The sequence below is a fragment of the Dendronephthya gigantea genome, unplaced genomic scaffold (assembly GCF_004324835.1).
Source record: "Dendronephthya gigantea isolate DGI-Jeju-01 unplaced genomic scaffold, DenGig_1.0 000002F, whole genome shotgun sequence".
In the NCBI taxonomy this organism is placed as follows: Eukaryota; Metazoa; Cnidaria; class Anthozoa; order Malacalcyonacea; family Nephtheidae; genus Dendronephthya; species Dendronephthya gigantea.
The window spans coordinates 1,410,284-1,437,253 of record NW_021163012.1 but is presented as its reverse complement, the minus strand read 5'-3'; the positions used below and the strand labels follow the sequence as shown (position 1 = coordinate 1,437,253).

Here is a 26,970-nt window from a genome sequence, read left to right as displayed (position 1 = left end):
GTAGACAAAGGTAGATTTGCATCAATTGATTGGCAGTTACTGAAGAGGAAGACACACGCACAAAAAGACCGATTGCCCCATGAACGTAATTTCTACACATTTCTACCTTTTGTGCAATTTCATCGATGTAGTTCAGTGTATTGGCATCCCCAATGCATTTCACAATAGTTTCGTGCACTGTCGCTTGGAGAACTCGCGATAGTTCACTTAACCACAGTTCAACACCACCATTAAGAAACACCTGGAAATAGCGAGAGTTAACGTAGTAATGGGGAATAGATGATTGCCATGATCCACTAAGAGAATAAAGAATTGATTATCACATTAAAATAACACACTGGAGTTTCTCGTTCCTGCTCCAAATATTAAGCTATTCTGAACATAGTACCTCTCCTGACGAAGGCCCTCAGGTCGAAACGTCGAGAAGTATTTTGTCTATTTTAGGCAGTTGTTATACCACAGGTATAACAACTATTCTGAACATACTAAATACTTGTACCTCTTTCTTTAGCTGTAGAGTTTCTCCTTTCTCAGAGGTCACAGAAACAGCATCACTATACACTATTCTCCACTCACTGTACGATGATGTCGACACGGAAGTGGAGAGATTTCGACTGATTGTACGACCCAGCTCATGCTCTGATTGCATGTTTTGAGATGGCTTTCGATGCGGTGGAAGAAAGAGGTTAGCTCCTTGATCTTCTTCCTCCTGTGAGGTTAGAAATATCACGATGCATCTCAGAAATAGGACACCTCTACTAGCAAATGTATTTAAGCACACATGCATTTGGATTTAAAAGCTCAAAGAGGAAGATTCCTGCTTTCTCGTGCAAAGGTTTGGATTATATTTGAAGCCTGACAATGCAGAGTCCTATCTTATCCATATTTTAAAGGGGCATACCTTCATTGTTTTCTTCACATTATTCACAGCCATATTCCATGTACATTTAGGCTGATACTCGGAACGAGGTTTTAATGCGATATCAGCCAAATCAACAAATAGTGATCTAAAGAAGAACACACTAATCTCACACCCTAGTTAAAGTTACTGGAACACTAAGCGCTTAGAACAGTAATGTATAGGCGCTATATAAGTATTATTATTATTATTATTATTATTAGAAGACACTTGATAGAGTTACTGGAACACTAGAAGACACTTGATAGAGTTACTGGAACACTAGAAGACACTTGATAGAGTTACTGGAACACTAGAAGACACTTGATAGAGTTACTGGAACACTAGAAGACACTTGATAGAGTTACTGGAACACTAGAAGACACTTGATAGAGTTACTGGAACACTAGAAGACACTTGATAGAGTTACTGGAACACTAGAAGACACTTGAGCCATTTTCCTTTCTCCACCCTGTGACTTAAATACCCTTCATCAGAGCTCTTTTCATACATTTAGGTCGATGATGTTTGTCATCAACTACACAAGTTTGAATTAGTTATTTCTCGTACTGAGGCAAGGTAACCTTTGAAGAAAGGGTTGTAAAATTTGAGGAGTGTGTAACTTACTTGAAATGTGGCTTGACCGAATCCAATGTGTACGGTTGACTTAGGATTGCCAGAAGTACAAGATCTGATACAAAATAAAACCTTGGAAAGACCTGAAGGATACAATTGATAGATAACATGAAAAAGTTGTCTTGCCAACGAAATGTGCATGGAAAAAGATTGTGTAGCATGCTTTTTACACCTGGCAATATTCGAACTTCCGATGTTGATTAAGTTGTTGAGCAAAATTATGAGAATACTCGGTGGGTGTTGGGGTAAACACAGTTGGGCTGATATGAAGATAAATATTACAGTACCTTTCGTCTAGCATTCAGATAAACTTGTAGGGATTTAAAGCAGACATCCAATTCTTCATAAAGATGTTTCAACACCTGAATTTTTGGAATATCCCCACCAACACAACACTATAGCAGAAGGAAATGGGGTTGGTAAATGTACTATATACCGTAGAAGACGGAAACTCCGGATTTATTATAGTATCTTCACAACTAAATCCGGATTTAAGACCACCTTGATCCCTGGTTCGAAGAATATATTATATATGGTATCTTCACAACTAAATCCGGATTTAGGGGATCACATTGATCCCAGATTCGAATACTATTATGATACTGTATCTTCACAACTAAATCCGGATTTAGAATCACCTTGATCCCAGATTCGAATACTATTATGATACTGTATCTTCACAACTAAATCCGGATTTAGAATCACCTTGATCCCACAATGATTCCATCATAAATATTGACAACTTTACCTGTAAGACATTCTTCGTATCACGAGCTCGCTTGGTCATCTTCATGTAACTTTTGTCAACCCTGGCAAATCTTGCAAACTCCTGCGGCAGATCTTTGGCTGTGACAGAGTTACTGAACACGGCCTCCAAATAGCGCCAAAAGTCTTGAACCGCAAGCCACTGGAAATTGGAATTGACTCCAATAAATTGTTATGGTTGAAATGAGATGAACACAACTGCAGAAGAAACTTGACATACCTGTTCAAGAACCTCGCTGACTTCCTTGAGTTTCATCGCCCAGGCAGCGGCCTCTTGTTGAAGTGGCCCGATGTATTTCGAAGTCAACATCATGGCGAGAGAACTTTGGGCATCTTCAAGCAGCTCAAGTAAACCTTCTGTATGCTGGTTACTCAGACAATACATTGCGCCATCTTTGAATTTCTCAAACTGTAAAACCTAGATGTTGTACAAAGAGTTAAAGGAGTTCACTTATTAATTCTGATCATCTTTCACCCCTGGTTTGTCCCAACCGTAGTAGAGGACCTGTTTAGTCAACGAGATAGTTAAACTGGTGCACGTGGAATTCGGGATTACAACTCGTTTTAAAGGCGCGTTTACACTGGCAATTTTAGCTGCTTTTTATGTGCGATTTTCTTCTTTTGATTGATGTGAAAGAGTAATAAGTTACGAATGTTCTGGTGTATAAGAGATCCTATTTGAACATCCTTAACTAATTCACTCGTTCACATCTATCAAAAGACGAAAATTGCATATAAAACCGCAGCAAAAATTGCAAGTGTAAACGGGCCTTAAGAGTATAACCAGCATCATGCTTGACTGACAATAGTTTTCTAGCAGCATCCAACCTGTTCCGTCCACTCTTCTTCAGTGTTTCTCATTTTTACTTCAAGCTCCAATTCACGACTAGCACTGCTGCAGATGTTTTTGATCTCATCCTGGTGACTACGTTCAAATAAAACCTTTTTTAGACAAGTGATATCTATCAATTTCCACAGCATTTTCAACCAGTTTCTTTTCAAGGATTTTGAAAAGATTTCCCGTGGATAACACGGAACTCTCCGTACCTTATTAGTTCGTTATCCAGAAGATATTTTAGCCTAAATACATTCGCCTCAAGCTGGAAAGACGAGCCAGTTACACTCATGACTTGCAACCAGTGACGGTTACGAATCTCCTAAAGAAGTACATAGAAATAAAATATAAATTTCATGGACGAAAATGGTTTGAATGAGACGTTGGAGCTGATGATCGGTTTGCACAACCTTTGCTCACAAATTGCACTTGCAGAGAAATTGAAACGCTAAAATATGTGTTACCTTTGAAGCAAGTTTATGTAATATGGGAAATACATCAAGATATTGTTTGATATAGGATTTCATATCTTTGTAAGCTTGCCATTCCTGGATTCTGTCTGGTAGTTTCAAGCATTGCTGCCAGTAGCTCTCAACCTGCCAGGAATAATTGTTGATAGTTTTCAAAGATTTCGCACATCTCTCTGAAAAACACAAACTGAACCAACTTTGAAATATGTGGCTGGTTTTAAAGAAGTCTTACCTCAAAATTGGCTTTTATAAGGTCAACATCAGCCCAGAGCTTCTCTCTAAAGCTGAAATTCGAGGCAAAAGAAAACAATTGCTCATGTAGTAGAAAGTTAAAATTTGATCGTCAAATGCATTTTACAGGTTACGAGCTGACAATATGTACCTTTCATCAAATGAAATATATTGTTGAAACAAACCATAGAGCAACCCAAGTAAAACCAACTCCTAAAGACGAAATGTGAAACGAGTAAAATTTCAACCGCGTATAAAATCATGCTTAAAATTTGTGTACAGATGCAGTCTTACGGCTCTTACCTCGCCAGTTCTGTCAAGTTCAGGATAATGTGTTGGTGAAAAGCCAAACAATAACTGAACTGCATCTAATATCTTTCTCTTCACTTCGTGTTCAGAGTAGGCTTTTTGGAAATTGTGCAACCTTTCCACGGCATCTGCTGGAAGCACGCCAGGCACTCCGGGGCCTTGGGAATCGAAACTGTTACGGAATTGAATAACTTCTACCACAAAACGCTACATGAAAAGAGCAATGGTAGAATAAGAAAACAGAATATGATCTTGGAACGATGCTACGGCAAGATTATATCCAGGAGTGCAACCCCAAATTTACAAAACCTTTCAAACTGAAGTACACATATACCTTGACTTCTCTGTCTAATTCTTGTTCAAATATATTTCTTTTATCGACCATCAATTCAGAGTGGACCTGAGAAGAAGTGAAACTCTTTATTATTTTCATTATATTCTGACTAGCATCAGATGAACTGTGTATAGTAATTCACTAACCTGATCAGCTAGGTCCATCAGGCTTCTCCAACAATCTCTTAAATTGTTCACTTCTTCAACTTCTTTTCTCGGCAGAGACAATTCATATTTCCTAAAATAATAATTTAGTAATTTAGTCAATTTAGACTTATCATCAGCGTGTAGCTTTAAACTGTGATGTTATTTTGAACGGTTGAAGAATTTACCATCCGGGGCCGTTTGTATCAAGCCCGTTTAGCTTAAACGGTGGTTAAGTTCAAAATAGAAAGCAAGTCTATCGTTTTATTCAAAAGCAAACTAAATATTTTTAACCTTAATACAACGATACTGTTTACAACTAAATATTCAATGCCACAATATTCAAGTTGATTCATTCAAGAGAGATGTAAGAGTGTTACTTAATTTTGACTTATCCGCCGTTTATGCTAAACGACCTTGATACAACCGCCCCCGGTGGATAGCGCTATCCAGATTTCGTTACAACCACATGCAAACGTACCTCAGCATCATATAGCTATTCTCCACGGGTAAGTACACTTCATCGATCGTGTTGTCTCTATCATTGAGTTCTTGCAGTAAATTTAGAATTTCATTCAGGCTTTCCAGTGTTACCACTTTGCATGATAAGCGTTCCTGCATCTCTTCTCTGTAATCAACCAGCTGTTGAAGATCAGCCTTAGAAAAGAAACGAACGCGTTGAAAGAGGACACAGGAGTCGCATCTAAGCGTGGTGAACGACAATACCCTTAAAGGCCTATTTACACTATGCCTTTAGTCGTACACAATCAGCATCCTGGCGTATGTGAACGAATAAACACGCGTAAAAATGTCACATTTTAAATTCCACCTTGGAACGAAATGAGGAGGTTTGTGACATGGCCACTCGTTTCCATTCATCAGAATGATGTTCGCATACAACTACGATTTCGCATAGTCGAAATAGGCCTTTAACAATAAATTGAATAAGGATATAATTTTAGAATGATATCTATCATATACTAGAATTATGTATACCTTTGCTATCTCGTGTAACTCAGTAGAATATTTCATTTTCCAAGCAACGGCAAGACCGTGTAGAGAATCTTTGACGGGGGTAGTATTCAAGCATACTGATCCAATGATTAGCAAGTCTGGTATGGCAAAGATGTCCTGCTCTATACTCTGTAAGCGTTCAACTTCTCTGTGAAATTCAGCCGTGCTGGGCTCCGTGTCAACAAAGGCCTGGTACAAGGCATGCAAATCTTCCTTCCAGAGAAAGTCGTAGCGATGGAAACGGAAAAGTTGACGATCAACAGCATTCTGAAGACCTGGAAAGGTGATGAGGTTCCTTACATTATAAGTTGAGAATAAATACAGCAGAGTATGTGGGTGATATACAGTAATAAGCAAGATTTTTAGGTCACACACGGAATTATTTTTACCGTCAAACAAAATGTGTACATTCAAAGACGCTGTCAATATACTTTGCATTTTGCATATATCCCACAAATGAAAATGTTGAAATGTACTAATTCTAAAACCACTTCTAATCATTCGCGGATGACCTAAAACTTTTGCACAGAACTTGATAGTGGTTGGTAAATCACCACAAATATGGGAAAAATAGCGTACAGTGAGTAGGGCATAAGACGTATATATAAATATACACCTCTCCCCAATCAAGCTTCTAGCTACAGCTCTGGATCTATCTAGTATGAGATAGCTTACATGTAACCACATCGGATATATATCTCACGAGTGAGCTGACACCAGAGTTCTGAGATATTGACTGGTAAAGCGTCTCCCTGGTATCTACAGCCCACCACTGGATATCCTTGCATACGTCAACCAAGCTCGTTGTGACGTCGTTGATTTGTGATTGCACCAACGAGAGCGTGGGTGTGATTACTATATCCGGAATGTTGAATTTGATCTCAACCTCAAACTGGAGTAAATCCGAAGACGGGTTGGGTACGGCCCATTCTGACGAGGATGACAGAGTCGATGCGGCTGAAGATGGACGAGAGCTGCTGTTTTCAGAACTAGGAAATAAGCAAAGTTGATTTTAATATTCTGGAAATTTTGAACAGTGAACAAGAATTGGTGGTTTTTTATTTGCATGATCGGAATGTTCACGGCGTGTATTTGTTAAAGGTGAACGTGCTTATTTAAATATGAAACAGAAAACTGTGAAAAATGGATGTTTAGAAAACTAGTTTTGTACAAAAAAGGAAATCTCTGCATAAGCATTGTATACTGTAGGGAGAGATTTGCCACGCGGAAAACGAATTCTTATAGTAAATTTAAGAGCCCAACATATAACTTTGAAGATGGCCATCGAAACAAATAAAGATTTATTGATTTCTTTTAAAATATTAATTGTTTTGATGGTCATTTTAAAAGTTATACGTTGGTCTCTCATATTTATTATAAGAATTTAGTGTATGCAAGAGGAACTTCTATACAGACAATCTTCATCAATTTTCATTACCAATTAGTTATATCTTTAATCATTTCAGCAGGACACACGGAATGGTAGAACACCATTAGGGATTTGTGGATGCATTGAAGCAAAGCCTTGTGAGCCATGCCACAATAATGAGTGTATATCTCGCCAATAATACTCTCCTCGGTCATACCACTCATGCTTGTGCTGGTGACGCCAGCGCGACCCGTGTTGGGGGAGATGTTGAGCCGTGGGGTGTGACCTGGGGAGATGGGTGTGATTGAACGATGATGTGCGGCAAGGGTGATCACCTCCTGTGAAGAGAAGAGTAAATCCAGGTGAAAAAATTGAAGGATGAAGGTGTAGGAACATCAGAAACCTTGCTAAAGATGCAACTTCGGTTCTCCGGCAGGAATCCAACCTACACCATTGCGATTCCGGAGCAGCGGTCTATCCACTCAGCTACCACGAAGAACGTTGTTTGTGGAAGCCGTAAATTTACCGGTATGTAAAGATAATCGGGTTGTGAAGTTCAGGGGCGGAGTTAAGGCTTGAATGGATGATTCATCTTACCTGGATAGAGTTCTCAACGTTTTTTAACATCGATGACAGATCAGTCTGTTTCTTCTTTATTGATTTCTTCAACTCAACTTTAAACCGATCAGCTTCCCATCTCTTCTCATAAGCCAGGTCCAGATCAAACAACACACTCTTCTCTAGAGCATTGATATTTCTATGGATGCCATCAACCACCACCTGGAAAATAGCAAACACTCCATAAAACGAGCTCATCAAATTTACCCAGATTCCATCTTTAAGACAAACCTTGTTCACGCTTTCAACAACGACTCTGAGACGACTATTGGCTAAGTGTACTTGGTGTAAGTACGCATCGATGTTCATGCTATTCCAAGCCAACGTTGACATTCCAGGCTGAAGGTATTGTATCACCGATTCCATATGAGGAAGAAGAAGTTTCTTTAACGGCTCTGGCACCAAGGAGCAGATATTGGAGTAGTCTTTTAAAACAAATTCCAAGTGTTGTTTGTAGTTTTTGAATCGGCTCTCCTAGACCATCAGGAAAAGGTAGATTAGAATGATATGTGCAAGTATGCATACGATATGTCCAGAGCGTGGTGAGATATATGGAAATGTATTAAGAATGATAGGAAAGAATGAAAACATGTTCCCTTCTAAGAAGAAAGGTATAGGTTATACAAGGACTTGACTAGAAACAGCATACTTGTCTGAAGACTTCCAAAGCATTTTCTGGCAATGAAATGCCAAATCTCAGCAAACCTTTACACTCCTGGATCAATTCAACAACCCTAGCAAATACAATATTTTAAATTTTTAATGCACCCTTATGCGTTTATATGATTGAGATGAAACTCTAGTTTTGTTTAAAGACGCATGTAGCTACCTGGTTTTTATACGATAACATGAGAACTATAGTAAAACTAACGAATATACCTCTCATCTGCATTTACGACAAGTTCCTTTGTTTCAAAATGATGCGCTAGCAAAGGTAACTTCAGTGCAACTTTGGCACTTTCTATTCTCGACTTCCACATAGTTAACCAGAGACTCTCAAACTTCACAAGAGCCGTTGCAATTCTGTTGTAAAACTTCACAATACGACTAAAGTCCTGAAAAACCATTTTAACATCCTTTGTTTATTCACGCAACATACGGTATTTTAGAAATGTCAGGCATGACTAGCTTTAAATAATCAGAAACAACCCTTGCATGTGTATTGTAAATTTGATGAATTTACTCATATACTTTACTCTAGCTTTCTGATAAATAAACAAAGCATTTTGACCAACTTTTTAACACCAAGAATCATCGAGGGCGGGCTGTCCCATCTCCCATCCCATCCCTGGTCACGAGGCCTCTAGATGCGATACTGAATCATCTAAATTATCAAAGCTACTCACACGCAAGGCTGTGACAAACTTGTTCTCCTTGAATATTTTCATGGGTTCTTCGATTTTTCTGAGTAAACCTCTCGACCAGGAAATGGCTCCAGAGACGATAGGTGCATTGCGCGAAAGCGGAGGGCTCTCCTGTAAAAACAATGATACTTTTCATGAGTAATCTGAAGAAAAAAAAACTATAAAAACACTTTTATGTATTTCAGTCGAAACACCTTTTGGGTTTCATAGAGATTTTGTACTTCCTCAAGAACTTCTTCAAACTGCGAGAACACAGCGACATATTTTTCAGAAAAGCTGCTTTTTAATCCAGGACGATTAACCACACATTCAAACCTATAGAAAATGAAATTTAGGCAGTAAACCAACACTTATAGTATCAAATCAAGAGGTAGGCTCTTCATTCTGCACTATCTCGTAAATTTCAGTAGACCATGCAAAGAGCTAGGTCATTTATTTACCTGGACAAAATTTGCAATGATCTTTCAACGCTTAACTTTAGCGTGAAGATTCCCTAAAGTAGTATAGTTTATCAATTTGAGTGAATAAGTTACAAATGTTCAAAATGTTTTTATTGCACTTTCAAGGCTAGTTTCCACTCAGGAAAAATCTCCTTTGGATCGGAACGGACAGGAAAATTTCTTTTGTCGGTGAGTTCTCAGGCGGCGTTTATACAAAGGAAACTTTCCTGTCCTGTCCGATCCAAAGGAGAATTTTCCTGAGTGGAAACTAGCCTTCAGAGTGTACATACGGTACCTCAACATAATGACCGATGCACGCCTCAATCTTGCGAACATTGTTCACGTATTCTGAATATCCCAGCTCAAATTTCTCACGATCTTTTCCCAATATATCGGGGAAATTTGTTGCAGAAATAGACCTGAATAACGAATCTTTCATATCCTGAAGCTTCTCCTCCAGCTCTGACGAGATACTAGGATTGTCATCGCTGATCACCTCTTCATCTGGTAACCAAAAATATAGCATATATTACCATGCAGAATATGGTGGCTAGGGTACTGTGAACTTGCATTTTCAATCACCAGGATACTCTGGTACTATTAAACAATTTAAGAATGCAGGAATAAGTCCTGGTTGGTGGTTGGTGTAAGCTGTCAATCATACCACAGTCACAACCAGAGTTAAAGGAAACAGTACAGGACCCTTAGCCTGGATTTCCACTTGTAGAGAAATAGTTCGCTAGAGCTACGTTCTCAATTCAAAAGAAAACTATTTCTCCGCAAGTGGAAATCCACTCTTACCTTCTTCAAAACTGATATCAGAAATAGTACGTGACATATCTCCTTCAGGTTCCTGATCACCACCTTCCCCCTCCCGAGGGGTCTCCTCTTCCGGGGAAAGCACCTCCATTGGCAAGCGGGGGAGATCTTTCACAGCTTCGCAAAGCTTCCCAAACTGCGCAAGCGTGTTGATAATGTCAAGCATGTTACGTATTCGGGTACAAAACATTTCCATCGACGTGAATACCATATCTTCGTCCGCAAGCGAAACTGTTGAAGATCCTTGAAAATTAGTGCTGTCTGAATCTTTGTATTTTGCATTGCCTAATAGATACACGGAACAGCAGTTATGATCGAGTTGTCTTGTATTTTGCATATTGCCTAATAGAACATGCAGAACGGCAGTTATGAGTAGTCTTGCAAAATCTACCAACAGTATTTGTAGACCAAACAACACAAAATACGAATTTTCAGAATCTGTTTTATTTTCTATACTATGCCATTTAGTCGCGAGTGTCGTGGACATGTCAAGCTGGCTGATGTGATAGAGTATTTCTATGTGTGTGTGAAGTCAACAATGACCGATGTGAATATTGAAATAAAGAGAAATTCACATTCGGACTATTTCTCATCGGTGAAAATGACTTGTTCACGAGCAATTACGACAAAATGGAAAGCAGGCGTTACCTAGCGTTGACATGTTCGATGGTTGTCGTGGGGCACTGGTGTGTGAGCCAGGAGTGCTACCAGGATGGAGGAAGGAACGTTTCACAGCGTTTGGGGGGCTGTTGGTATACCAACAAGAGTTGTGGTTGAATGCGAGTTTGTGGCACCGAAGCTGTCGCGCAAGGTCCTTATCATGTCACGGTACTGCTTCTGAATTAGCAAACACGAATTGAGACGAGCTGAGAAATTGTCATCTTGTGTGCCATGTTTCACCTCAGCTCCACCCTATGAGGAGGAATATTGATGTTTATATAGAGTAATAACCAGAGCATCTTTATATATATAATCAATCTTTATATATATAATCAATATTATATAATAATTTATTATATGAGAGCATCTTTATACCCACAACGCTATGGTACCTGTTTTTTCTTGCTTTTGGTCTTATATGTGAGTGCAGACTGACCATTGTCTAAATTTTTCACTTCTTGTTCAACCACTTGCCATAACCTGTCCTCTTCGCCCTGGGTGATTGATATGTTCACATACTGACGCAATGCATGCACCAGCTGGTTGGTGACCTGTGAATGTCATTAGTTTACATTAAAATCTGCCAATCCGATTGCAATTGTAAGCTGTAGTAATTTATTCTGCACACCCCTAGATCCGCCAGTGCCAAGCAAGTAGATGTTATTGTCAGGATGACTACACCATTGACGTGATCATGGTAAACATTCATTTTAATACCTCAGGTCAATTCATACCTTGGTGAACAGTACTCCAAGATAGCCAGTCCGAGCATAATATCTTGATATTGCATCCATCTGTCGTACTGTTGCCATCAGTCCTGGCAATACGGTATTCGACAGTGTTGCAATGGTGATATTTGGTAGATATAATTGTTCCAAATATCTCTTTAGGGTATCCAAGTACTTCACTTTGTCCTTCGTCTCATTAAATGCATCTGTAATACTGCAGTTGGAAAAGTACATAACAAAGGCTAGGGTTGGTCATATATATGAGTTAGTTTTTCAATCATCAGAAATGGACAAGCCATTTTGAAATGTGATTTCGGTCCTAATGCCCATAATCTACTCTAGCTAGCCTAAACACTGTGGTGACTGATCAACAATCAGTTTACTTTGATGACCTACCTTGTATCAATTAGTTTCCATTTCTTGAGAATTTTAGACTTGCCGGTGATAAGAATAGCTATGACTCCCTTACATTCCTTAGTTTTTAACTGTTCTGTGATGCCAATCAAATGTTTCTGACGTCGATGCCATATGTCAGATTCTGTCATTGGTCCACGCATCCCATCAAATGCTCTGTGTAACAAAAGCCAGTGTTTAAACTATGTAAACTAACCCTGATTCAATCTGGAGAACCTAGAACCCCTGTTATAGACTTTTACGTGCAACCACCCATAAACTATCCTAACCAGCTTATCCATGCAGATAGTCTATCTTCCTAAGTAGAATTGAATTAGTCCAGCTACTGCAGAGTGGCCACAGCCACTTAACTTTTCCTGGCTTCAGCCAGTTGGTTTGCACATGTTAATTTATATTTGGCTGGAACTAGAGTTTTTCAAGGTTCAAATTCCAGCCTGAAAGCTAATGCAAAAAGCCTGGTAGAGCCTTGAATTCAATGTAAATGGCTGGAAAATTATACATTAATAACTTCCACCATTATTGTGAAATTAATTATGAAGGCCCACATATAAGCCTTATTTATAATGTTGCCAGCTGACATATTACTTCACTTGAATATAATGAAAGTGAAATTCTCAATTAGATAAATCAGAAGATGGAATAAACTCAGGCAGCAGGAATATGTCAAAGAAATCTGTGACACAGCATACCTATCATCCAGACCATCGCACAGTATTCCTTCAATGGTACGCATCCAGTCGGTCACCAACGCCTCGTACTCCGACAATACCATAGGATTTATTGCTGCCGCCCGATTCTGCTTGAAATCATTGCTCACTTGCATTTCAGCACGTTTGAGTATCGGCTGGGGTGCTACTGATGCTGTAGCAAACTCATTCAAAGTGGATGCAAGTTTTTCAAATTGTGTCAAAAACTGTGCCACACTTTCTTCACTGCAATTCCACTTCTTTTGGGCACGCAAAATTGGCGCAAAGATATCGCTTATCAGCAAATTAAGCGTCAACAAAGGAGTTTCTTTGATTTCGCCACAAAAGACTTCCTTTTCGACACGGTTAGATTCGATAGCGTGGTCTGCTTCGGACCGTAAAAAGTACAAGCAAATAGACTCCTCATTTAAAACCTCGCGAAGTTTTGCTGTTGTGTTTGTGACGGACATTTTCCTAGCCACAAGAGTTTCTTGACTAGACTTTGGACAATAAAAGAACAGCTTTGTGTGTCCGCCAACAGCTAGAAAGTCGTTTATGTAGTCCAAAGTTGACTGCTCTGCCATAAAGTCTTCGAGCATGGTCGGGCTGTCTTGGGCTCCGATGTGAAATGTCTCTTGCAATTTTGTCGCAAACCACCAATGCCTTTCGTCCATTTTTATAATATTAAAACACTATAATCCTCAAACCTTTGAAAAAACCAAAAAGGTTTATCCAACCTCAAATGTACGTGGAGAAATACGCGTTTCTTTACGGACATTTAAATGTTGTTTTTCTGGGGCCATATTGGTTTTAGTATAGCTGTCGTTGCTAACGACGGTCGTCAAGGGACCAGCTCGGGTAATTTATTCTTTAAAAACTTCTAGTTTTTCTTTTGAACTTTTCCCGGATGACTTAAGTCGCAAAAATAGTTTCTTAGTCCCAATATATTAGGTATTATAATAAAATTGGCAACTAGAAGTTGCCAGGGATATCAATTATTGAAAAAACACAACAACAAACAGAGCATAACACTGCTTTATTGGCTATGCCGGCAAGCTGGTGGTGGTACAGGTCCAACCAGTAGCATGGTAAGTCAACAAACTGAGGCAGAAAGGGTGAAGGCAGCCCCTAGACCATAAATTTTTCATCTGGTTGGTGTCATTGAAGTAAAAGTTTTCAGTGGGAAAAAATGGTCAAAGCTCGTATCTCAAACTTATGACAAGGCATTATATATATATAGTCACCATTGTTACAACATTGTTACATTGTTATCGCATTGTTACAACAGGTTCAAGGACATCAAAGGAACAACAGTTTCAATATAATAAAATAAGATTCTACTGCATAAATCTATGTCATTTGCCAAGCATTGACAGTTAAATAGTTTCACTCTAATGCTTCCATCTCAAAGATGATGTAGTGCATCTTACTAAAAGAGAATATGAACAACAAATTAGGATAAAATTTGAACTAAACTCAAGGTGAAGAATATATGACCTACCTTGATCAGAAATATTCAAACATTAAAACCATGCTGTCTCATGCACTGTTTGTGTGCCTCGATTAAATTTTTACAATCCATTTCTCCTTTCTCAATTATACTAAAAAATGAACATTTCTTGTGAGATATAAATACAAACACCCAACTACTTATCAAGTATATCATAGCTGAATGTGATCATTTTATAGCCATGATGCATTGAAAAGCACTGGTTTGTTAGTGGGTGAGATTTCTAACACATTAAAGCACTCTCCGCTTTTCTAGTTGGTTCCTGCATCATGAATATCACACCAATAGTTAATCTGGGTTCAACAGACCACAAAATCGCACAAAATAAACTTTGTGGGGAGTGATGCAATGTCAGCATTGATGTCAGCAATGTAGCTAGCAGAATTGATCGAGCAATAAATTTTCGAACCATTTACCAAGCATCTCTTGCTTTTTTAGTTTCAGGACAGGCACAGCATGGTTTTAGTTTCTTTTCTGGTTCTTTTGAAGTTGTTGAGATTGAAATCGAAGAAGACATTTTACTATCCCTTTAAATTTCTGTTGAAGTAATTTAACGTGCTTCTTACTTGACGTTTTCTCACATGGCGCTGATAAATCACAAAAAAATTGCTGGCTCGATGGTGCGGGATTTAAAAAAACGTGAACGTGTTTTTCAAAACACTGAAATTTCATATTTACAGTTTTTTCTTTTTTGTATATTTTATGGCATTTTTAGCCATAACATAAAGTCCTAATGGTGGTCAGGATGGCGTCTGTTAAAAGGGGAAACGTTTTAAGAATCCGGTTGCTTCTTTATGATAGAGACGAGACTGAAATTTGGTGGGTAAGTTTTGCAAATTATATATCAATAAATTTTGAATCATAATATATAATTTAATATGTAGTATATATCATACTATCGTACAAACCTACAGTACATTACTACAAAATGAAATACCATATAGGAGTACATAAATATCATAAGCATAATTATCTACTTTACAGATATTTTTTCCTTATCAGGTATATTAAAAAAAGCGTATATAAAAAAACATACTGCACAGTTTTGATAGTTTGAGAAAGTTTGATATGTTTCAAGGCCTTTTAAATATTAGCAATAATGGCTCTGTTTGTCAGCAATTAATGGGAGTTGGAAGCATAAAATGATATGTCCAAAATATATATATATAATTATATATAAATATATATATATATATATATATATATATATATATATATATACATATATAATATATATATATATGTTATTTACCAAGGTCTCAAAAGCAGGCCGAGGGAAAAGGCCAAGGACGTTTTTGGGCCGAGGGAAATATTTTCCTATTCGGACCCACTAAACTGGCAAATAATAGATTTTTTCCGCCCCCCGTGTGCGTGCGTGCTTTTAAATCTCGTGCGGTTTTCTGATGTAGATATCTTTCTTATGCCTTTTGAATAAAAATAAGCTTGTATTATATCCTCAGATGCACCTGTTTTTAGTGTCTCTCTGCCTAATGCTAGACAATTTCATTTAACTCTTTTGAGATATGAATTAATTGTATATGATCTGCTTGATCATGAATAACAAACATTTTCACATTTTAAGTTTACATTTAAAACATTTTACACTCTATCGACTATTATGGAACTGGTACAAATATAATCTGTGTTGAAATCTGTCCTGGTACACTCTGATGTGGCGACTTTATAGCACCAGTGTTCCGTACAGCAAGAAACATATCGTACGGACATAATAGATAATATTTATATGATGCCAGTGTTAGGAAAAGATTTTCCTCTGATCGAGAGTAAAAGAGTGCATCATGATCTGGATTTGTCTAATGAAAAGATTAAGTAGATGTTAATACTATATCTCTCTAATACAAACACCTCTCTAATATACAGACATCTCTCTAATACAGACATCTCTCTAATACAGACATCTCTCTAATACAGACATCTCTCTAATACAGACATCTCTCTAATACAGACACCTCTCTAATACAGACATCTCTCTAATACAGACATCTCTCTAATACAAACACCTCTTTAATACAGACGCCTCTCTAATACAGACATCTCTCTAATACAGACATCTCTCTAATACAAACACCTCTTTAATACAGACACCTCTCTAATACAGACATCTTTCTAACACAGACATCTCTTTAATGCAGACATCTCTCTAATACAAACATCTCTCTAATACAGACATCTCTCTAACACAAACATCTCTCTAATACAGACATCTCTCTAATACAAACATCTCTCTAATACAGACATCTCTCTAATGCAGATATCTCTCTAATACAGACATCTCTCTAATACAGACATCTCTCTAATACAGACATCTCTCTAATACAAACACCTCTCTAATACAGACATCTTTCTAACACAGACATCTCTCTAATGCAGACATCTCTCTAATACAGACATCTCTCTAATACAGACATCTCTCTAATACAGACATCTCTCTAATACAGACATCTCTCTAATGCAGACATCTCTCTAATACAGACATCTCTCTAATACAAACACCTCTCTAATACAGACATCTTTCTAACACAGGCATCTCTCTAATGCAGACATCTCTCTAATACAGACATCTCTCTAATAAAGACACCTCTCTAATACAGACACCTCTCTAACACAGACATCTCTCTAATACAGACACCTCTCTAATACAGACTCTCTCTAATACAGACATCTCTCTAATACAAACACCTCTTTAATACAGACACCTCTCTAATACAGACATCTCTCTAATACAGACATCTCTCTAATACAAACACCTCTTTAATACAGACACCTCTCTAATACAGACATCTTTCTAACACAGACATCTCTCTAATGCAGACATCTCTCTAATACAAACATCTCTCTAATACAGACATCTCTCTAACACAAACATCTCTCTAATACAGACATCTCTCTAATACAAACATCTCTCTAATACAGACATCTCTCTAATGCAGATATCTCTCTAATACAGACATCTCTCTAATACAGACATCTCTCTAATACAGACATCTCTCTAATACAAACACCTCTCTAATACAGACATCTTTCTAACACAGACATCTCTCTAATGCAGACATCTCTCTAATACAGACATCTCTCTAATACAGACATCTCTCTAATACAGACGTCTCTCTAATACAGACATCTCTCTAATACAGACATCTCTCTAATACAGACATCTCTTTAATACAGACATCTCTCTAATACAGACAGCTCTCTAATACAGACATCTCTCTAATACAGACACCTCTCTAATACAGACACCTCTCTAATACAGACATCTCTCTAATACAGACAGCTCTCTAATACAGACATCTCTCTAATACAGACAGCTCTTTAATACAGAAATCTGTCTAATACAGACACCTCTCTAATATGGACACCTCCTCTTATGTTGGCTAAATGGAACTCACTTTGGCATGAATATGGCCATGTTTGTCCATTGCAACGTATTTCTTCGTGTGAGATGACTGAAGCATAACAACTTGCGGCCCCGTCGGCTTCACATAGAATATGGCTGAATAAAAATTTCAAGGGTTGTGTTGAGAGGGGATGTTTAGGAAGGCGGTGTGGTACGATGGGAAAGCGAGGGATACTTACTGTTATTTTTATTCCCAGCCGTCACAGGACTACCCTTGACAACACCAGCATTATCCATGTGTAAAAATTGTCCGTTTTTAAACGAAATTTGTCGCGTTCGTCGGTTTGTGGAAGTTATTGCAAAGCTTCCGGTGATTTTCTGTTCCCTCACGAAATCCTTAATACGAAACTTCTTTACTCCTTTGTTGGACATGTTCTTTAAGATTTTCTTGTATCTTTTCATGATTTCCGCGAGAACTTTGTCCTTGGTTGTGTTGCACTGCTTCAAGACGTTCGCTCTTTCCTTGAGATTTATAATTTCGTTAATCCTTCGCAAGAACTGACGTCCCTGGGCGTTGAGACTCGTGTTACCACTGCCTGTCGTATTGGCGCTGGAACTGGATGGCGACTTGCATGCCGCGAACGGGTACATTACAAAGAACAGTATCAAAGAGATGACAACCTGTGTATGTAAACACAAAGACACGTTTTTAGCAATTACGATTTTTCTCAGTTCCACTTCTTTTGAACACACGTATCTGGGTGTACATAAGAGTTGCAAAAGGTCGATCGTTTTATTCAACAAGCAAACTAAACGTTTCTAACCTTAATACAACGATACTGTTTATGCAACTACATATTTAGTGCATAATATTCAAGTTGACTCATTCAAAAGAGATGTAAGAGTGTAATTTTGACTTATCCATCGTTTAAGCTGAACGCGCTTGATACAACCGGACCCTGATCACGTAAGAACTGGACTGATCTAAATCACTATGTGTGGGTTGGGTCGGGATTGTGAACAAGAGCAACAAGACTTTCGCCTGCATTGAAAAAACTCACTCTCACTAACACTCTCTGAGTGTGACATAGAAATTTTGTTATTACTGATCAATGAGAAAGATTTTGGTAAGATCAATGGTAAGATTTGAAGAAAGGTGAAACACTAAAAATCAAGCTATTCTTTCACTGAAAATACCGCCATGGAAAAGTAACGAGAAGATTAAGATCTCCCGCTCAATGAGTTTGAGTGTCAGTGAGCTTTAAGAATACATGCGTATATATCTAAGGTACCAATCATCATTTTGCTGCCAAAGGTCAGCAGACGAATCTGGTTATGATCAATTCGTGTCTTCACATTCACCGCGGCTTACTGGATGATACTCATGCACTAACGCATGTCAGTTATGATTTAGGAGGGAGGTGAAATATTTCTTAACACTCTTTGTTATCTTTTGAAACCGATGAATTGCTCCTCAAATTTGGGTCTCCTTTCCTAATTGTCATGCACTTGCGAGGAATGCTCAATTAATGATTTCCTTTCGCGCCAGAGGGCGATTTACAGTGTGTAAAAGAAAAAAAAACATTGGCGGTGCTGGTGTCATTGCTATACCAGGCAAATACTTGCTTAATGCATCTACTTTTCTCACAAAATGATCAAGCTTTTGGCGCTATCAAATGTCACTCTTGTCATTGCAATAAATAGTGATTGAAAATGGAAGATTACAATGCTCACAATCGCATTTTTGTCTCTTGTATAAAATTGACGTTTAACTTATTCCAGCAAGTGCAATGTTAATCAAGTCTTGCAATTTTTTCATTTTTTTGTCTGCCGAGATTTTCTATCTGCCAAATTCCAGATAGGTCGCTATTTCGTAACTAAAAACCTGATAAAATCGTCGGTGTATTACACTAAAATTCTTTATATCAAAATACTCGATATATCTGGGGTAATCGTAATACCTTCGAAAGACAAAACTTTTTGCACGAACAATGGTTATGAATTCCCAATAAAAAAAGCCTTTCAAAATGTCTCGTGAATAATTAGTTTTTGTATACTGCACGTTGCACTTTGCTTCACAGACTGAAGCATAATTCTCTCAGACGGAATGGTATTTAATCCTATTATAAAGTAAATATAATCCTATTTTGTGAATTGTGCCGTATGTTAGATTCTGTTGCAGATAAAATGAATGTAATATTAGCCAGAAAAAGTTACGTAATTTCCTTTATATATACTGTAACATTAAGTATGATTGTACTTGATCCACTGAACTTCTTTGTATTTTAATGTACTTTATACTCAATATATGGTTTGACCAGTTGCAAGACTGTTCTTTAGCAGAAAAACTAAACTGAACTAGCTTATAATTTAGGGCCTGTTTACATGGAGCGAGTTATTCCGACTAGGCTGTTCTTCCTAGAGGTTCATTTATGGTTATCTCTTATTGATCCAGTGTTTTACTACAGGAGGAAACCTAAATTAATCTAAAAAGATCCAATAATTAAAGGCAACATTTTTATCGTTTCTCAAGTGTCTATCAAACATTGTAATCCGCTCAATTATTTTCTTGGTAATATAATCTTGTAACAAAAAGTCATTTAACTCTATTATTTGCTATGCATGCATGATATTGGTACAAAAGTTCGTTGCTAATTATTAATGGACGCCACGGCGGCCACTTAAACTACAAATGTTCTCTCTTTTTACGAAAAAATTTAGAGAATTCTGCAGTTTAAAGACTCAAAGATATAATTAATAAAGGAAGAATTTTTTATACACTATATCACGCAAATAAACCATGGTAAACCTGAAGTTGAAATATCAAATAGTCATGCAGGGATTCGATACGGCGTAAGCAATTCGTATTCCAAAAGTAAACAGATATATCCAGTTATGCACCTTCCGAAATCCACCCAAGTTTTATATTGTACCTTTTAAAAAACTACCTAAATGATTGATCTGGGCTAGTATTGTCATGTATAAGTACCTAATAGATTTAAGTATGCAAATTTCAGAAGCAGTCCAGTTATCCTGCATATTCATGCATCAGGCGCGCATATACTGATTGTGATATAGCTTGGCTCTCTTCTTTGTATAAGTACTCATATAGCCTTTAGCAAACCGTATTTCACCTTATACCGTTACATATTCCATAAGAAACAACCGCTTTATCAAGCCAATCTTGCTGCCAAAATACTTAAAGGATCCTTCCTCATACAGTTCCATAATCTCTAAACCTCACTGCTCAACCCCCCGAAAAATTTGATCTTACTGGATACAGCGAACACCTAAATTTACACTCGTAGCTGGTTATATAATAACATTAAGTGATCTTTTAATGCATTAACTGACCTTATTAACGGTTAGCTTATAGACCATCCTTAATTGTTTTTGTTGAGACTTCAACCGGCTTCAGGTCTTCAAACGGGCGCAATAAAACACAATCTACACTCCCTTCATTTCGTGCTTCGTCCTTTTTATAAGTAGTCCAATAATAGCCTTATCCTTCATAAAACGTCAGTTCCCTAACCTGTGGCTGACTAGCAAACCCACCAAGTGACTCACGGTAATGAAATTAAATGGATTAGGCATTATCAATACGACATGAAGTGCTCCAATTATCAAGTACGTGGAAAATAGCATTATTGACTAAAAGATATGAGAGTGTTCACGATTTCGCTAACGGAGCACGTCATACCTCTAGAGGTGATATGCGATTTCTCCTCTTCAAAGATGTGAACGAGTAGATAAGTTGTGGATGTTTATGTAAGAGAACTAAAACATCAGAGCGTTCCTAACTATTCACTTGTTCGCATCTACCACAGGGAGAAAATCGCATTTAAAAAGCAGCAGAAATCGTATTTGTCAACAGGTCTTATAGCTGCTTGAAGCTTTGAACTATTACATGTTGCTATTTTAAAAACGGTCTCTTTCGGCGTGCGTAAATGCATGGCGTCAAACGGAGCGAAAAATTGCTTCGTAAGTGTGAAAGAGATTCTCTGCGAACGTCTTCTTCAGCGGCTAATGTGGTGTTGACATTGAGAGGCAGTGTGCTTTATCGTGGCTCCAATTTGTTCAGTCAAATTACAACCTAGCTCAACTCGAAACTGATGCGGTATGATCGAAAATCGGTTGCAAAGGCGTGCTGGATCTTCAAGAACTGAAGAAAAAATGAGCTCAAGGGCGAGTTCTAAGGAAAAACAAACCAGACAAGCCGTCTCCAGTCTATATTTTTTATACGATGTGTTCTGGCGGCTACTTGACTTGCATTATTTAATCAATGAAGAACTTAAAGAGCTCATTAGGCGACGGTGAGCCCATTGTCTTGACCCTGGCCAGCACGCCTGTGATTGGCTGAATCCAACCTGTTCTTCTTCCTGAATTTCACGCGGTATTCCGCGCTCCCCCGACCCTGATCTTACAAATTCTTGTAACTATTGTCTACAGAAAACTGAAACATACGTGCTTGAAGTGTACTTAACGCGTTGAGAGCGTGTTCTTGGATATTTTTAGGCAAAAATGCCAAAAACAAAAGCTGATATTTTACGTTATGTAATATCTATTCAGATCATTACCAATCCGTTTTCAATATATCTTAAAAGGCATTAGCTCCAACAAGACCATAGTGAACTTGTAAAGCTCGTGAATGACGCGGAAAAGAAATATTCGCCTCTTCAAGGGATTCGTGTGTGCTATAAATTTAATTTTGGCAATGATTCAACCGCAGTCTATATATATAATTCCATAACCATTTCGATGCCAAGTTCATGCAGCAAAGACCCTTATTTACGTTTCAAAATAGAAGCAGTTATACAAATCCTCTTACATCTTTTGTATCAAGAAACCGAACGAGAATAGCCGCACAGATGTTCTACGAAATTTCTAGTTTTCCCTGTCTAAAGCCCCGTGCGAAGCGCTTGGCATATTCGACAATATTATTATTATTTTATCACAACGAAGTTCCGGATCACGTATGGTGAATGAGAAGCGATTTGATTGGCTGAGAGCATTATGTGGAATAATAGGGAGAAAAAACGAGTCACGAGAGAGAGAAAGGGATAGCATAGTCTACCATATGATAAATCTTATGAGCTATGCTATATAAAGAAAGAATTAAAGATTTGCAATATGGTTATGGGGTAAAAGCTACTGATAGACTCCGCGTGTGTTAGGAATCACAACTGAGTGTGTGGCATGCGATGAGACGTCTAAAAGGATTTAGCGAACTACTTAAGTTATAAAACGCTACAGGAAATAGCTTTTGTCTGGGAGAAATAACAAGATTTAGACAAACTAAACAGGTGGACATGTTTTAAAACAAATAGTCTAAGGGTTCATTTACGTAGAAACATGATGATCCCAACAGCAGGGACCATAGCAACGCTGACGTATTCTTCTTATATTCTGTTAATACAGCTATAGGTTGCACTGCACATATATATGCGTGTGCACGCTTGCTGTTTGTTCTATAAACTGCAGTCTGATTTAGTCATGAACTTCAAATGTAAATTTCTATACATAAATGCATTTATACAATTTTTTTACCATTTTTTGCCATAAAGAAAGAAAGAAAAAAATCTCGACATATTTTTCAACCATTTTTCGTGCTATAATTGGATCAGAATTTGAAAGCCCTGCGCGTCCTTCTCGCACTCATTAAATGCTTGATATGTGTTTTTTTACATGAAAAGGGGCGTTTTTACCACTAGTATATATACGTAGAAAAAGAACTATATTGCTACCGTATCAACGAAGTGTAATGATTGATGCATGTCCTCAATGTTATGGGTTTCCTATGAGTTAAAAGGGTGCATAATTTAAGATGCCATGCAGGTGGAGCTATAGACGAGGCCGAATGCCTCTGGCAATAAGTCAAAATTAAACCTTAAACAAGGAAGGGCAATATTCAATGTGAACCCGATCAAGTTTTGGTCCAAAAATAACCCTATCAATATATTCCTGTTGGCATGGGATGGGTGGATTTGGGGAAGATTTTTTAGATTTGAATCGACATTGGGCTCAGAAGTTTAGAAATTTTGAGATTGAATTTTAAGAAGGAAATGTTTAGGCGTTTTGCCGACTGCATGGTGAAGCACAGCCTCTATGCTGGCATTTTTATCGTGAAATCAGTATAGTTTGTTGCCTCAAATGACCTTTTTTGTATTGTATTTTCCCTTGGGCCTGCAGACAGCCTTGAAATGGCTGGAACGCACTTACAGCAGTAAATCCTGCGCTTTTTAATCAGACTGTCTCAAGGATAAGTAGCGGCTTTTCTGATACTGAAATCAATCTTCCTCTGCTTCAGGTGACAACTATCAGACTATTCTTGCAAACTATGTCTAGTATTTAAAACGTTTAGGTATCCCATCTGCCTATCCTGCTTGCCTGTGTGTATCACCATGGAATAGTTTCAAATATGAGATAAATATGTTTGGGAAATGGCCAGTATTTATTAGAGTCTGGATCAACGAGGACTAAACTTTCTTTTCTCGAATTCCACAGTTAAAATAAAGCCAGGTTATATAAGTGCGATATTTGCAATTTAAACGGGTGTAGTGTGTTCGTTAAGAGAAATATTCAGAAATTAGACAACTGAAAACAAGATTTCGTCTATACCCTATAACACGCGTACAACTTACGGTATTATAAAGAACTGATCGCATATAGTAAAGTGGTTTTGATTCAAAATAAGCATCATGCATAAAACACCTGTGTGTCATCTAAAACCATGCATTTTCGCCTTTTTTTTTCTTGGCCGAAATATTTCCACACTGAAGAGGTGTTAGTTAGGAGAATGAGCATCAGCAACTACATAAGACCGAATCTTGAACACTTTGCGAAAATTAGAACCGTAGTTGAATCTCACGGTGAATTCTCTATCAAAGGACTTTGATTGTTTTTCTTTAAACCGCTCTCGTTTGCTCTTAAACTGTACGATTAAGCTCATTTGCGATCTCCTATATAACCGACCGTCTTTAACTCGAGTTAAAAAAAAACCCAGAAAAAAGTACACAATGAAATAATCTATTTTCTTAATAGTGTTATTGTTTCCTGTACTTAATTTACTTTAAAACCATTTAAGCAAATATTTGTTTAAAGATGAACGCTAATGATCGATTAATATGGGGGATACCTGAGTCATACCTTCGTTCTGTTATTATTTTTGTTAAACAAAACTCTTCAGTTGTTTTTGTGTAATGGGCTCTTCATGACAGCTTATTCCTGAGACACTGGTTGTATTGTACTCACGTTTATAATATAGTGTCTGGTTTTCAGTTTCTAAAACCCTTCTAAACCTTATCATTGAAAAATGTGTACATCACATTATTATATTTCGACATGCCGTTAATCTACTGCATGATGAATGTTTTATATAAGTCGTAAATGCACCAGAACTTGGCGATTCTTATATGAAGATAGGACTGTAAACAGCTCACTTGTGTATCACTATAATAAGGCAGAGGCATTTGACAAATATATATAATTCAGTATATTGATCGGCCTTTTTTTTTTCGAACAACTAGCTCTTAGTATCAGTAATGTAAAAGCAATTAGATATTGTGAGTTAATAGATCTGGAATAGTTACACTGATAAAATATATGTAGTTTAACGAAACGAACTCATCACCGAACTATACATTGTCAAGATATTATTGTATCTATACATAGAAAGAATTCGTAAAAACACATACGTTTTGAAATGGAACAGTTCCATTATCCTGATGCAAAAACAGGCCACGCATCGCATTATCTATAGTCTTGTACGATTTTCCTTGAGACTTCGTTAGCTGACGATAGCTTTTGACCTTCTAAAAATCTTTGGTAGACTTTGTAAAGATCTTATATGGCTTCCATGAAAATCTCGTGCATTTATATCGCTTGAAAACGGAAGGAAGTGTCTTTCTCTCGGGTTTTGCTGTTATGTTTTTCTGCTGTAGTCTGTGCTGAGGTTCTTTGTGTGGAAAGAAAAGAGGCTTATTTATAATTTCAGACACGCCTGTCATCCTATTATGGAATACGAGCAATTAGTAGGCACTTAGAGGCTGAGAGGCCATATAGCGTGATGCATAAGCCCCGCAGGAGTGCCAGAATATATGGGGGTGATTGTTTAAATTAATTGTTAAGCTTGTTAGAAAAACGATTTTCGCTATACGTACGTGCATGCAAGCACCTTATATAAGTCGGACTGGGGGTTTTCATCGATCTTATACATTATATAAATCTAACATAGCGTACAACATTCAGCGTTTTCATTCATATATATATCTTGAGTCAAGTAAAAACGGTCATCATCCCCCCTGTATATATATAGTTTGTTGCATGGACACCATCGTCCCCAATCATCAGTCTAAGTTTAGACTCCTTTGAAGCCCAAGAAAACACAACGTTATCATTGAAATAACTGCTGTTTTCGGAGTCAGATCGTCAAAACATAGCTTCAGTTGTAAATGCATGATGTAAGTAATTGTTTCCTGTGTGAGTTGAATTGTAGGCGCTAATTACTCGCATGGAAACGCTGCTTAGGAAAATAGAAACAGTAGCTCAACGTATAGAAAATTATGTTTATATTACAACACCTCCGTTGCCATTGAGGTCTAAGGTCTAAAGTATTGTTATTCAATGTTTACTGACAACCCTATTTCGACAAAATTGATGTCCTTAATGAAAGCTTGCGTAGGGCCTAGTTCAGAGGTCGCGATTTTCATTTGCCGAAAGTCATACCAAGTGTTTCGAACATGACAAGTGCGCGTCGACAATATTAATTAGAAAATTTCAACATTAATATTGAGTTGCATGCATGGTGCCTGTCAAATGGCGCGAATTTGGACGTAATCCCTGACGTTGGACAGATCGAATTTGTGGATTTAGCGAGATATTCATCGGCGCATTTGTTTACATTAGTGATATTCCATGTTTTTCTAACGTAACAGTGTAATTGTCTTCTTGTACACCCACACGTGGCTAAGACAACTTACTCAGACTAATTATATGCTTCTTAACTTCAAACACCCACATTTTCAGATTGTGCATGATTACACTTAATCATTTGAAACTATCAATGCGCCAAGGACTTTTTAAGCAGTATATACGTTATCATAATAGAAAATATCAATAATGGTTTATTAGTATACTAGAGAAAATCACAATAATCGATCGTGAATTAAAACTATTATCATATACGTTATTATAATTGAGGATTATCATTTTGATTAGAGAACACGCCGCGCTGGCAGGCTCTAGATCCATACCTATTTCCCGTATGTGCAGGACAGTTATGCGTACTATGTACTGAAATAGCTAGAATTTGTCTGTCAAAGTATGTATCGACGAGCTTTTGTAACTTTGACTGTAAAAAAATTGTCCATT

At 37.6% G+C, this 26,970-nt stretch overlaps 4 protein-coding genes across 10 annotated transcripts in view; 1 reads left to right on the top strand and 3 right to left on the bottom strand.

The window, feature by feature from the left end:
* LOC114538394 (dynein heavy chain 8, axonemal-like) overlaps window positions 1-10,978 on the bottom strand; it is a 32,669-nt gene extending 21,691 nt beyond the window's left edge. For both annotated transcript variants that reach the window (XM_028559574.1, XM_028559581.1), the window contains exons 1-29: window positions 10,894-10,978; window positions 10,228-10,530; window positions 9,722-9,930; window positions 9,427-9,479; window positions 9,181-9,301; window positions 8,969-9,097; window positions 8,502-8,677; window positions 8,272-8,356; window positions 7,854-8,096; window positions 7,602-7,784; window positions 7,074-7,342; window positions 6,311-6,624; window positions 5,618-5,910; window positions 5,103-5,278; window positions 4,625-4,715; window positions 4,479-4,544; window positions 4,139-4,351; window positions 3,987-4,048; window positions 3,837-3,888; window positions 3,599-3,730; window positions 3,347-3,456; window positions 3,128-3,224; window positions 2,520-2,717; window positions 2,283-2,441; window positions 1,822-1,929; window positions 1,526-1,617; window positions 902-1,007; window positions 500-709; window positions 107-241 (exon numbers count right to left, since the gene is read on the bottom strand). In XM_028559574.1, coding sequence (XP_028415375.1) covers window positions 107-241; window positions 500-709; window positions 902-1,007; window positions 1,526-1,617; window positions 1,822-1,929; window positions 2,283-2,441; window positions 2,520-2,717; window positions 3,128-3,224; window positions 3,347-3,456; window positions 3,599-3,730; window positions 3,837-3,888; window positions 3,987-4,048; window positions 4,139-4,351; window positions 4,479-4,544; window positions 4,625-4,715; window positions 5,103-5,278; window positions 5,618-5,910; window positions 6,311-6,624; window positions 7,074-7,342; window positions 7,602-7,784; window positions 7,854-8,096; window positions 8,272-8,356; window positions 8,502-8,677; window positions 8,969-9,097; window positions 9,181-9,301; window positions 9,427-9,479; window positions 9,722-9,930; window positions 10,228-10,530; window positions 10,894-10,906 — 4,398 coding nt within the window. In that variant the 5' untranslated portion in view covers window positions 10,907-10,978. The remainder of the gene's footprint in view (window positions 1-106; window positions 242-499; window positions 710-901; window positions 1,008-1,525; window positions 1,618-1,821; window positions 1,930-2,282; window positions 2,442-2,519; window positions 2,718-3,127; window positions 3,225-3,346; window positions 3,457-3,598; window positions 3,731-3,836; window positions 3,889-3,986; window positions 4,049-4,138; window positions 4,352-4,478; window positions 4,545-4,624; window positions 4,716-5,102; window positions 5,279-5,617; window positions 5,911-6,310; window positions 6,625-7,073; window positions 7,343-7,601; window positions 7,785-7,853; window positions 8,097-8,271; window positions 8,357-8,501; window positions 8,678-8,968; window positions 9,098-9,180; window positions 9,302-9,426; window positions 9,480-9,721; window positions 9,931-10,227; window positions 10,531-10,893) is intronic.
* LOC114538409 (dynein gamma chain, flagellar outer arm-like) lies at window positions 10,952-13,541 on the bottom strand. The gene is made up of 5 exons (XM_028559590.1): window positions 12,737-13,541; window positions 12,030-12,203; window positions 11,640-11,847; window positions 11,298-11,456; window positions 10,952-11,157 (listed from the first exon to the last, which is right to left on the bottom strand). The coding sequence occupies exons 1-5, from the start codon at window positions 13,405-13,407 to the stop codon at window positions 10,975-10,977; spliced, it is 1,395 nt and encodes a 464-aa protein (XP_028415391.1). The 5' UTR covers window positions 13,408-13,541; the 3' UTR covers window positions 10,952-10,974.
* Window positions 13,542-14,880: 1,339 nt separating this feature from the next.
* The window catches only part of LOC114534283 (acetylcholine receptor subunit alpha-like), a 41,571-nt gene continuing 29,481 nt past the window's right edge, over window positions 14,881-26,970 (top strand). For 3 of the 4 annotated variants that reach the window (XM_028555780.1, XM_028555776.1, XM_028555775.1), the window contains exon 1: window positions 14,881-15,066. The gene's annotated coding sequence lies outside the window, so the exon portion shown is untranslated. The remainder of the gene's footprint in view (window positions 15,067-26,970) is intronic. The other variant, XM_028555777.1, reaches the window with a different exon arrangement.
* LOC114534410 lies at window positions 15,588-25,506 on the bottom strand. 3 transcript variants are annotated; one of them, XM_028555861.1, is made up of 5 exons: window positions 25,296-25,506; window positions 17,841-18,282; window positions 17,654-17,757; window positions 15,820-16,057; window positions 15,588-15,771 (listed from the first exon to the last, which is right to left on the bottom strand). In XM_028555861.1, exons 1-4 carry the CDS (start codon window positions 25,344-25,346, stop codon window positions 15,860-15,862), a joined length of 795 nt encoding a protein of 264 aa, XP_028411662.1. In that variant the 5' UTR covers window positions 25,347-25,506; the 3' UTR covers window positions 15,588-15,771; window positions 15,820-15,859. The 3 variants fall into 3 exon arrangements, with proteins under 3 accessions (XP_028411662.1, XP_028411656.1, XP_028411668.1); XM_028555855.1 differs by having other exon boundaries at window positions 15,588-16,057; XM_028555867.1 differs by lacking the exon at window positions 25,296-25,506 and adding an exon at window positions 20,956-21,076 and having other exon boundaries at window positions 15,588-16,057.